This window comes from Polypterus senegalus, chromosome 14 (genome assembly GCF_016835505.1).
Source record: "Polypterus senegalus isolate Bchr_013 chromosome 14, ASM1683550v1, whole genome shotgun sequence".
Taxonomy (NCBI): Eukaryota; Metazoa; Chordata; class Cladistia; order Polypteriformes; family Polypteridae; genus Polypterus; species Polypterus senegalus.
This window is the reverse complement of record NC_053167.1, coordinates 64762380-64775257: the sequence shown is the minus strand read 5'-3', so window position 1 is coordinate 64775257 and position 12878 is coordinate 64762380. Positions and strand designations below refer to the sequence as shown.

At 38.8% G+C, this 12878-nt stretch overlaps 1 protein-coding gene across 4 annotated transcripts in view; it reads left to right on the top strand.

The window, feature by feature from the left end:
* Positions 1-12878, top strand: part of LOC120514986 (protein BCAP-like) — a 77855-nt gene that overhangs the window by 13114 nt on the left and 51863 nt on the right. For all 4 annotated transcript variants that reach the window (XM_039735658.1, XM_039735655.1, XM_039735656.1 and 1 more), the window contains exons 9-11: positions 2408-2479; positions 4269-4385; positions 6963-7148. In XM_039735658.1, coding sequence (XP_039591592.1) covers positions 2408-2479; positions 4269-4385; positions 6963-7148 — 375 coding nt within the window. The remainder of the gene's footprint in view (positions 1-2407; positions 2480-4268; positions 4386-6962; positions 7149-12878) is intronic.

Below are 12878 nucleotides of genomic sequence, written 5' to 3'. Positions count from 1 at the left end.
ATCCCAATATCTCATCCACATACTTTTAAGTTGTAATGATTACTGCTATACTTGTCTGAGCAAGTAGTTTATTCTCAATATCCAAATTTGTTTTGGTGTCTTGGATAGTTTTGAAGACCTGTATTTGATCACCATGCAGGCTTTTATTTTTGAAAATAAAGGCATTTGATTCCCTAAAAATATCAGATTAAGAAATTCAATTTTTCCATTTAGTTATGGGTTGAATGCACTTGTTTTGCTGCTCTCTACACAGCTGCAGTGCCTTTCTTGTAGCATGGTGAACAGAACTGTGCACGGTATTCCAGATGTGGTCTAACTGGTGCATTATAAAGTAAGAACATATTGTCCCTTTCTACTTATTCAACAGATTTTACAATTAAACTCTACATTTTACTTGTCACTAAACTATAGCCCGTACTATGTGGTATTATCTCTGTACCTGTATACTTTTCTGTTTGTATTCCAGTCAAATCATACAAGATGCAGCCTATGCTGGTAAGAAAGGATGCACTAGAATTCATTTTTCAGTCTTCATTCCCCACTCATATTGAAAAAATGACCACAGGCAATGATTTAACCAGAGGTATTAAAATGAAATACTCCAAAAAACATAGTGAGTGAGTAAGTTGAGTTTTTTCCTAGCTATTAAAATAGACTTTGCAGATTATCTCTCTATTATAAAAGGAAATCCTGAGATGAGAATTTTTCAAAGAGATAACTTCAAGTCCTGCGAGACGAGACTTTGGCCATGAGATTTTTTCAAGTCAAGCCCTCCTCTCAACCATATTCAACCACGCACACAGCCCTCTCACCTCTCATTCGTGTGAATGCTTTTGACAGACACAGTTCCTGCTGTCTTAGCTCTTATAAATTTTTACGTTTTCCTCACTTTAAGTTCACAATAAAAGAAGACTTATTATGTCCAAGTCTTATTGAAGAATTTCATCCCAAAGGGTTATAAACAGAAGAAATGAGTACATGAGCAATCCTAACACCGAGAAAAGTAGTCAAATGAGTTAATGCGAAAATTGTTAGTCGGTTACACGGCAAATTGGTTAAATGTGTAGCAATAGACTGTGCTGAAACAGTTGGTGGTGATCATGCGGAAGATGAAAACATCAACTTACAATATCCTATAGAATATCTACAACTGTTAACACCATCTGGTCTTCCACCGCCCGAATTACTGTTGAAAGAAGGATGTATCCAAGAAAGGTACATATATAGTACATTTCACATGAATAACATTAGACACCAAAAGAGATCTTGATATGCCATTTGTATTCAAACGTTAACAGTTTCCCGTTAGAATAGCTTTTGCAAAGACAATTAACAAATCACAGAGACAAACAATCAAAAAAGTCAGTTTATTTATTAGAGAGAAAGAAACGAAATTCACTCGCAGTTGTACGTTGAGTTGTCACAATGTAAGTCCAAACACAAAATCAAAATTCAATGCGATACTGATGAAAATTTAATTAAAAAAATTGTTTTTACTGAAGTTTTACAGTAAAAGTGTAGGTTTAAGAAGTATTTGCTTGTTAATTTCAAATCTAAACAGATCAAAATCATATAACGCAATGAATAACTCTTAACGCAACATGAAACATAATTTACTTTCAAATTATTATGTTTTCCTATTTTTTAATATGGTTAATTACTCGCTGTAATGTAAAATAGTTAATTCTGTTGTGCATATGTAACAATTCCCATGAAAATAACAATCTGTTTAAATTGTACATCTGCATCCCCATACGCCAGCGGCTGAACTGCAAAGTGGCTAGCACATAGCGCCGGCCCTGGGGTTGGTGAGCAAAGATGGCATGGTGCAAAGCCCCCTAGGTTGTTTAAAGATTAACTGTTTCATGTTTTGGTTCATGTTGTAACATTAATATTAGTTTCCAAGCGTAACTTAGTATTTGTACTGTATTGTTCACCAATACTTAACAATAATCATCCTAAACAATACTTAATGTAGGGCGGCACGGTGGAGCAGTGCTTCCTCGCAGTTAGGAGACCCGGGTTCACTTCCCAGGTCCTCCCTGCGTGGAGTTTGCATGTTCTCCCTGTGTCTGCGTGGGTTTCCTCCGGGTGCTCTGGTCTCCTCCCACAGTTCAAAGACATGCAGGCTAGGTGCATTGGCAATTCTAAATTGTCCCTAGTGTGTGCTTGGTGTGTGTGTCCTGCAGTGGGCTGGTGCCCTGCCTGGGATTTGTTTCCTGCTTTATGCCCTGTGTTGGCTGGGATTGACTCCAGCAGATCCCTGTGACCCTCTAGTTAGGATATAGCAGGTTGGATGATGGATGGAATACTTAATTTATATTTTTGACACAGTTTGATTCAGATAATATAACCAGGCATGACTAAAATATTTTAGTAATTATATTTTATTATAAAAATTTTACAGGTTTTAAAAAGAAAAATGCAGGAAAAGCTAATTGTTATTGAGGAGTTGACAGAACTTAGGAAGAAGGATAAGGTGAGCAAATTGTCGTCCTTTCATTTTTATAAGGTTGTACTACAGTCTTGGAAATTTCTAAGATGGAAAACACTTTGTCATCCGCCATCATGTCTATCCACATCATCTTCTTCAACACTTCTTCTTCACCCTACAGTATTTGTCTTGTCCCATTCATGCATATTATTATGCAAAACACCCTTGTTCTGCTCCATCAAATCCTTTATATCATTTTTACCTTGTTGTTTTAATTTTACAACACCAACACATGATGTAAATGTAGAAATGTAAACGGCTGAAAAAAATTAAAGGAACATTTTTTTAATTAGAGTATAGCATCAAGTCAATGAAAGTTCTGGGGTATTGATCTGGTCAGTTAAGTAGCAAAGTAGCAGTAACTGTTAATCAGTTTCAGCTGCTTTGGTGTTAATGAAATTAACAACAGGTGCAGTAGAGGGGCAACAATGAGACGACCCCCTAAACAGGAATGGATTAACAGGTGGAGGCCACGGACATTTTTCGCTCCTCATCTTTTCTGACTGTTTTTCACTAGTTTTACGTTTGGCTACGTTCAGTGTCACTACTGGTACCATGAGGCGATACCTGGATCCTACAGAGATTGCACAGGTAGTCCAGCTTCTCCAGGATGGCACATCAATATGTGCCATTTCCAGAAGGTTTGCTGTGTCTCCCAGCACAGTCTCAAGGGCATGGAGGAGATTCCAGGGGACAGGGAGTTGCTTTAAAAGAGCTGGGCAGGGCCGTAGAAGGTCCTTAACCCATTAGCAGGACCGGTATCTGCTCCTTTGGGCAAGGAGAAACAGGATGCGCACTGCCAGAGCCCTACAAAATGACCTCCAGCAGGCCACTAGTGTGAATGTCTCTGACCAAACAATCAGAAACAGACTTCATGAGGGTGGCCTAAGGGCCCGACATCTTCTACTGGGCCCTTTGCTCACTGCCCGCACTGTGGAGCTCGATTGGTATTTGCCATAGAAAACCAGAATTGGCAGGTCCACCACTGGCGCCCTGTGCTTTTCACAGATGAGTGCAGGTTCACCCTGAGCACATGTGACAGAAGTGAAAGGGTCTGGAGAAGCCATGGAGAATATTATGCTGCCTGTAACGTCGTTCAGCATGACTGGTTTGGTGGTGGGTCAGTGATGGTCTGGGGAGGCATATCCATGGAGGGACGCACAGACCTCTAAAGGCTAGACAACGGCACCTTGACCGACATTAGGTATCAGGATAAAATCCTTGGACCCATTCTCGGACCCTATGCTGGTGGTGCAGTGGGTCCTGGGTTCCTCCTGGTGCACGACAATGTCTCATGTGGTGAGAGAATGCAGGCAGTTCCTAGAGGATGAAGGAATTGATACCACTGACTGGCCCCTACACTCGCCTGACCTAAATCTAATAGAACACTTCTATTATGTTTTGGGACACCATCCATCGTCTCATTAGGAGCATGCACCGTTGTATGCCAGCCTGACAACAAGCACATGCGGGGCATACAAACTACTGAGCACAATTTGAAATTGCTGCAGTGAAATGTTGGCAAAATAGACTAGCTTGTAGCATCATTTTTTCACTTTGATTTTCAGGTTGTGTGTCTGAGTTTAGCCCTCTGTAGGTTGATAATTTTCATTTCCATCAAACGATGTGGTATCCTTTCAATCCTAACACATTACCCAGTCCATATCAATATAGATATCCAGCATGATTCTTTTCCCACTGTGTTCCCTGATGTGTTTTCAAAGTGTTCCTTTAATTTTTTTGAGAAGTATATTTTAAAAATCCTTTCTTACAGGATGATGTTGACATAGCTAGTAAACTTTTTAAGTCAGTTGAAGAAACTCGAGCTCACTTACAAGGGCAGCTTCGCATCAAGGAATCTGAAAATAACAGGATAACCGTGCAATTACGGGTAAGTAGATTACTTTGCAAAAACATTCATTGTTAGTATTTTAATTAAGAAACTTTGACATTCGATACATTGTTGTGTCTTAGGTCAGATGCATTTTTGGGAATCTGTTTTTCCCTCACATTTGTATTTGTAATGCTACATGGGCAATTAGGTCTGTCTCCCAGTTTGACTAGTAACCAACAGTTGGAAACTGTGGACATAAAGATTAATGCCATGGGTTCCGAGTTGTATAATTCTTGTGCAATAAAGCAGGTAGTAGGCAACATTTATTTATTTTAAGACAAAGTAGTCTGTTTCCTGCACAGAATTTCGGTGTTCTTGTCTCTGTTTAACCATGTTTGTGCTGTTTGCTATTCAGATTCTAAGCACATACTGCAATAACGTATTGATTCTGTATTTGTTTTAACTAGGCTTGCATCAATGTAGAGTGAAAGCTCAATAGTGTGTTTTTTTTTTTTTTTTTTTTTTTGTTCAGCAATTTTTGTCAGATGTCAGTCTATCAAAAGATACAGTATACACACATATCCCAGATGACAACTGAAATTAATATTAGAGCTTGTTGTTCAACTGTGGGAGAAAAGACACATGAAACATCGTTAAGATCTCCTGTACTACAGACACAAATTGAGCTAGAGTCTAAATGCGATGAGAGAGCCATGCTACTAACTGCAACACCGTATTGCTGCTGCCTTCTAACAGGCTGACCTATTTTCCTGCCTGAATGGCAATTGAGAAGCAACACCATAATTATGAGTCTGACACATCTCCGTGAAACAGCAGAAGAGCAAGAAAAGATTAATGTTTCAATTTAATTCCAGTGGATACTATTGCATTGGTGTAATTTTCATAAAGCTTTTCTGTGCCAGTTAGATAAAGTTTTCTGTCCTTCTTGTGCATCTATTCTTGTATAGTTTACTTGACATTTTCATTTTTGCCATAATACATCTCAAAGTGGTGGCTCTTAAGTGGCAGTTGCATGGGAATGGGGACTAGAAAATGTAGGCTTTGAATCCACAGGTTCACATAGCAGTTTTTGTAAGTCATGGGTGAGTAGAGCCTTTGTCATGAAGCACTATGGGGATATGTAACAGTTTTACTGCTGTTCACTTATTAACTGCTTCAAACACCAAAGAAAATCTGAATCATATTGACCACTTACATCATGTGGGTCTTTTAACACTTACAATCAATAATTACTCCACCATCAGCTTCATAACAAATGGAGCACATGATCTTGCCAGTGCTAACTTTGTATTTCTTTGCTGTTGCAGAATCCCATGTTGCTGTTGTTTCAGTTTTCATTTGGACATATTTGATTTATAGTGATTTATTCAAGTTTCATCCCCAGTTATAAAAAGTTTACTAAATTTCTTCAAGTATCAATTCAATAAATCAAGCTTTCCTTTGAGCTTTGGATCTAATGATGCTTCATTTCAGAAGTCCATATTATGGGCTTTTAGTATGGACAGACCTAGCTAATACTTAGTTGTTCATGAAGAATGGATTCAACTGACCCATAGCTAAACCATATATTGTTCTCTATGTTACATCCTGCTTCTTTGGTTCTCCATTATGATTTTCTCCATAGTGACCGCATATTCTTTTGTTGGTGTCGAAAGCTAGCCAGTCATTGTGTCCTCAATTAAAGTCTTCTTGTCACAGTGGACTTATGTAGCCCATACCTTCACTGTGGCATGCTGGAGGTACTGATTTTGGTACAATGTGATGGAAGAGGGTCATAACTAGATGAGGCAAACATAAATGAGAAATGATTCTCCCTTTGCTGGCTCCGGTAAGCAAATTAAATTGATTATAATTCATGAAAAGAATGCAAATATAATCCTTGCTGTGCAAATACAGCAACCTCCAGCACAGAACAGTGGTTCTGTAATGCCATACTTTTGTCCAAAGATTGCCCAATATAAATGCCTAATATGCTTCAATAGATTTCAAAGCATACTTTTTTTTACCTTTTTAATTTGCCTATTAAAGTTAACTTAAAATTAACTTTTATTGTTCAGAGATACACACTTTGTAATCAGATTGGGGTGACACAATCATAGTGCTGCTGCCTCACTAAGGGACTGGTTTTAATGTCCCAGGTACTCTCTGCATAAAGATTGGATGTTCTCCCCTTATGTTCTACATGTGTTCATGTGAGTTTCCTTCCACAGTCCAAAGACATGCAGGTTAGGTGGATTGGTGGTGTGTGTGTGTGTGTCTCCAGCAACTGTTTCTGCATTGCACCTGATATTTGTTGGGATGGGATCCCACTTCTCCTAACTCTACTCTGAATAAGCAAGTTTAGGAAATGGATATATTTATATGGATAGATTCAGACTGATCTAGGCAAATTTTTTGAATAATATGAAATTGGAAAAGTAAGAGGAAATAATATGTAAATTCATACTGATAGCAGTGACACACAGTAAGCTTAAGATAACTGAGAAAATTATGTTAAAACCAATAGTATCATTAGTGTGTGAACATATGAATCCTTATGCTACTGATTTCTTTTTTTCTTAAACCATCTTAAATTCATTATAGTTAAAACAGTGGAACTTGTATTTTTTTTAGGGCATGGAAAGAAAAATTACAGAACAAAAACTTGAGATTGAAAGTCTAAGAAGTCAGATTTCAATTTTGAAAGATAAGTCCCATGACGAGAAAGAAGCCCTTAAAAAAGCCACAAAAGCACAGAAACAAAGAGCAGAGTATCTTGAGTTGGCTGTGGACAAATGTCGTATTCAAATTGAAGAAAAGGTATGCTGTTTTCTTTGGCAATAAACGGCTATTTAAGCAAGATATGAACTGACAACTATGCAGTTGTTTCCACTTATGATTTGACAGTCTTAGGTATAAGTGCTGTTCTTATCCTTCCACTATGCATGTAAATTTTAGTTTCTGAAAAGCAGCTTTAAATATTAACATGTATATATCTGTCTGTATGAGTCACAAGCAAGTTTTTATTCATTCTTTATGAATAGATCACCCAGAATTCTAATTTTACAGTTGTTCACAGGTTGGAAGAATCAATGGTTCAGTCCAGATAATTATTTTTTTATATTTTGTACTGGGACCTCTAAATTACCTATTATAAAAATAAATGGCGCTAAATTAGATACTGCAAATCCAATAGATGAATGTACCTTATATATAGCACCTTCAAAGTCAAGCCATTCTGCTGCATAACAACCACACAAATTTATGCATACCCAAAAATGACGGTGCAGGTGGTGGTGTTTTTCTTTAATTTTTTATAGTTTTTTTTCAATCTCCAGTTGACGCCATTTTGAGCCTGGGAGCACATGAACGCTACAGGTGTTGCTCCATCGAACGTCAATGAGCCCATAGAAGGCGTGGCAGTTTCAAGTGTTCAATGAAACTCATTGCTAATATACTGTAAGTAAACAAGGAAATATTTGATTATGACGAGGTAGATGCTTGTTTTTTTTATGTAAACGCAGCTTTTGTATTTAGTGAAGTATACTGATTAGGAGATTAAATCTGCTGGATGCAGACAAATACTGTCATGATATTTGTAGGAACTAAATAATTTTGAATATTTCCTCCAAAGCCACCTTAGGGCATGCTGGGTCTATTAAATAGCTTCCATCCCTAATGTATGATGAACGTACCACAGTAGTGCAAAAATACAGAGTTAGTCCACTCAGCCATACATTTAACACATTCTTTATCATTGTCATGTAAAGAAGTGGCATAATAGAAATAGTGGCTTGATAACATTATGCTACTGTTGTTTAAAACATTTTTTGCTCAAGAACATAATCAGCTTAAACACTAAGCCAACAGAACACTTTTTGCCTAAGAAAAATCGGGAAATGTCATTTACACTGACAACAAAGAAAATTTTAATATTATTATAAAGGTTAGTAGTCAGACTTCAAATGGTTCTTCTTACTAATAAACACTTTGTTCCCCTAAGATGGTTGTAGATGTAAGGGCCCACAAAGTGGCATTAGTAATTCTGTTTCTTCATATGAACTGTAAATGACCATGTAAAACACTCTTGCTGCTTAAGAAGACTAATCACATGTGATGTGGAAATCTCTCCCAAATATACCCACTTCACTGTAAATGATTGCAACTCGTTCCTAAGTTGACACCCCGATCATTTGTGTCATAATATATAACGTTTTCTACTGAGTACCAGTTTTCTTGCCACATCTCCAAAAGTGCTTGTGGTTGGGTGTTTGATGATTTTTGGCTTCTGTAATAGGTTAAGCAGGTGTAACTGTACGGTGAATTCATGGTGAATTCAGACCCCCTGACTTTCTGTACACTTTATTGTGTTGTAGATTTAATTGTAATCTTTGTCATTTTGCCCATCAGTCTACAGTCAATAACTCATAATGAGAAAGTGAGAAAAATTTGCAAATTTTATTTAAAATCATAACTGAAATCTCTCCTTCATATAGAATTATTCAGATCCTTTAACTAAGTCACTTTTACACCAATTACATCTTGAAGTCTTTTTGGTAAGTTTAGTCAAGCTTTGCACACCTGGATGTGAACACTTTATCCCATTCTTCCTGGCAGATCCTTTTGAGCTCCTTCAGATTGGATAGGAAGCATCTGTAAACTGTCATCTTCATGTTTTTCCACAAATGTTCTTGGGGTTTTTCAGTCTGTTCTTTGGCTAGGCTACTCAAGAACAGTCAGAAAATTGGCCTGAAGCCATTTCTGCATTGTTTTGGTTCTTTGTTTTGGGTCATTTAATGGTGAACAGTCACGCCAGTCTTGTGCACTCTGGAGCAGTTTTTTTTTTTTTATTATTATTATTAAAAAAAAGGCCTCTCTGTATTTGGCTCCATTCATTCTTACCAGTCTCCTTGTCTCTTCTGTAAGAAAGCACCCCATAACATGATGCTGTCATATCAGGGATGTTATTAGGCTGGTAATGAGCAGTGCCTGGTCTTCACCAGACATAATGCTTGGTGTTCTGCCTAAAGACTTAAATTTTTGTCTCACCAGACCAGACAATCTTTATCCTCATAATGCCAGATACTTCTAAACTGCCGTGTGCCTGTTACTTGATAGTGGCATCCTTCTGGCCGCTGTACCATAATTGCCTGATTGACAAAGTGCTCCCCCCAACAAGATGTCTGTCTCAGCAGAGGATTTCACCTTCTTGGCCAAGGCCCTTCTTGACCGGTTACTCAGTTTGACATAACTCAAAGCTTCATCACAATTTTATTTTGGTATTCAATAGAGTTTCTTGGAATTCTTGGCTTGGCTTTTGTCCTAAAATGAATTGTGGGACTTTATATACATAGGTATGTGCCTCTCTGAACTATGTCCAATCAATTCACTTTGACACGGGTGAACTCCAATCAAGTTCTAGACACAGCCCCAGGATAATTAAAATAAATAAGATACAACTGACCACAATTTGCAGTGCCACAGCAAAGGGTCTGAATATTTATTAATGAGAGATTTCAGTTTGTGATTTGTACTAAATTTGCAAAATTTTCTGAAAACATCTTTTCTCTTTGTAATTATGGGTCATTGAAGGTAGACTGACAAAAAGTACAGGGGTCTGAATGCTTTCTGAATCCACTGTATATACACCTATCTGCACATGCAACGGTCTAATTTGTAGTTTTGTGAAACACAAGTGTACATTTCACCCATATGTTTATTAAAAATGTATGTTGGGTTGAAAATGCAAAACATTACCAGCTTGCTGCGTCAAATTCAGGGTAGTGGTAGGATGGAGCCTATGCAGGCACAAATCAGCCCTTGGCAGAGCACTAATCAATCACAGAGCTTATTCACATGCTCTCACTCTCACTTGCAGAGAGCAAATTTGGACCATCATGTCTGTGCTGCTGTGTGAGGGAAACCGGGTTTCCCAAAGAGATCTCATGCAGACACCACACAAATGACAAATGGGTGTGAGATTCGAACACAGGGTTTTGTATCCTTGAAGCAACACTGCTAACCACTGTGTCATAATGCTAAACTGAAAATGCATAGCATAAGAAAGTATTTATTTTTTTCTCCGTTTCAGATTTATGATGAGTTCAGCAGCCACATTTTCTAAACCCTTAATTTGCCTTTTTTGCCGCTGCTTTTTCAAAAATGCAAGTCTATTTGTAGACACATTTTTACGTATAATGGGCTAAAACAGAGTGCTAGTACCTCCTATGATATTATTTTGTCTTTGGGATAACATACAGATCCTAAAAAGAAATCCGTATGAGACCCCAAATGAAAATCAAATGGTACTATAGAAATTATAAGGCAGAAGTGTTATACAAAAGATAAGAAACTTAAAATTTATTATTGAAATTTTTATTTGCTCTGATTAGATTAAATTACAGATACACGGTTTGGTAGAGGAAGGACTTGGCATCATGATGAATCATGAACAGAAACTATACTCTTTTAAGTTGTGTTTTTAAAATTTTCTTTATATTAGTGTAATGTCATTAATGTGTTAACCTGCACAAATTCTCATGGATTTACATAGCTGAAAGACTTGACTTTGAAGTTCGCTGTCTGAATATTTCATCATTCCTTTAAGAGTGTCCCACAACAGACCATTTAGTGTTATAAATCACTAGAGGTTCATAATCAAAATAATTTGACATCAAATTGCAATTTTCCTTTCTTACTGGATTTTTTTAGGTAATTGTAAAATTTTGAAATTTGGGTGACGTAAACCTTTAAAACTTATAACTGTATAAATCAGTAAAATGTACTGTTTTATATAGTTTACTGCAGTCACTTTAGAGTCCTGGGTATGACGTCAAACTGCATCCGGCCCTGAATACTGGATTTGTAAACTTCCAGGGAAAACTTGGGGGTTTGTGGCAGGATTGGCACTCTAGCCATCATAAAAACTTCATGTAGCTCAAAAATGGCAGACAAGACTCCTTTCTGTTCTCTGCTGGAGTAGCACTGCTGCAGCTGCCCATAGGAAGGTTGCTCATATTTTGATGGGGTTAGGAGAAAGCCCTCAAGACCCTTTTTCCTGGAAGAGTCAAAACTACTGGAGAGCCAATTGAGTCCGTCCTGTTGGGGATCAAAACTGGTGTGGTGCTGAGGTGTTGCCCACTGCACGGCAGCAGTTGGGTCCCAGTTTGAGGTGGCCCATCCAGGTAAGGCATGTGGAACGTCTTATCTCTCCAGCATGATGATGATGATCTTCCTTTGCTGTCAGAGGATCTTCATAAACTCCACACTTCAGTGGCAGAACTCTATGAGGTGCGCAGATCGGGGACTGGCCAGATCTCTTTAGGTGTGTACACCTTTTATTGGTCTGGTCACTCTGATGGCTGTCATACGCAAGGAGTAGCTGGTTTTCTGGCAGATTGACTCCTTCAGATGGTGTCTGATGTCACTCTTTTCAACAAGCATTATATGAGACTCAGATTAAGGGACTCTCTGGGTGCCTTGTCTGTTGTCTCAGTGTATGCTCTGACTGTGGTGATTGATGTCTCGGTGATGGAGACATTTTATTCGCTGCTTCGCTTGGTAGTTTATGGGTGCCTGTGAGGTGACAATCCTCTTGTCATGGGTGACCATTGCAACCACAGGCAGTGACAGGGCTGGCTATGATGATTATGTCAGTTCCCATTTGTCTGGTGACCTTGGTGAAAGTGGCTCCATGTTCCTTGACTTTGCAAAAGGTCAGGGATTGCAGATCACTGGATCCTGGTTCCAGCGCCCTGAGCCGCATCGTTGGACTTGGTACTCTAATACTGGCAATGCGGTGAAGGAGATCGATCACATCCTTGTGGGCAGACGCTGCAGGCTCCTAAAGAAGTGCCCAGTTTGTAAATTCTGACCACAGTCTTGTTGTTGCTACTCTGAAGATCCAGCTTGAGTGCAGTAGGCTCCCACCTACTAGGAAATAGAGGCTGGACCTGGCCAGACTCCAAGATCAGACTCTTTCTAATGAGTCTGCATGCAGTTTGTGTGAGGAACTTGCAGAACTTGGGTGGGACTGCTAAACCTAATGTGATGTGGGAAACCTTCTGTGACAAGACCCTGTAGGTTGTTAAGATTTTGTTGGTGTTGCTTATGTTCCCAGAATGAGGTATTTCATCTTGCAGGGCACCCTGGATATCATCAAGAGGAATAGGAACACATGGCTTGATGGTAACTCTGGTTTGTACCGTTAACTGAGAAGGATGGATGTGAAGGCTCTGAGGGCAGATAAGCAGGCGCTTGTTAGAGATATAAGTGAGCAAGTGACAAGCCATTTGTGGTCTAGTGACCCACGTCCTGACTACAGAGGAAAAACATTATGCCTCGGGGAGTCAATTCAGGGCAGGCGATGTAACAGTTCTTACGAATGACCCTGCAGTTGTAACCCCGCTGGGCTGGCTACTTTGATCAGCTGTGTAAAGCTGATCCACTGGGTAGGACGTTGGACATCTGGGGATCCACAGCTCTTGAGGCTGATCCTCCAATCAGCTGTGAACCACCCAACCTCACTGAGATTGCACTGGTGGTGAACCA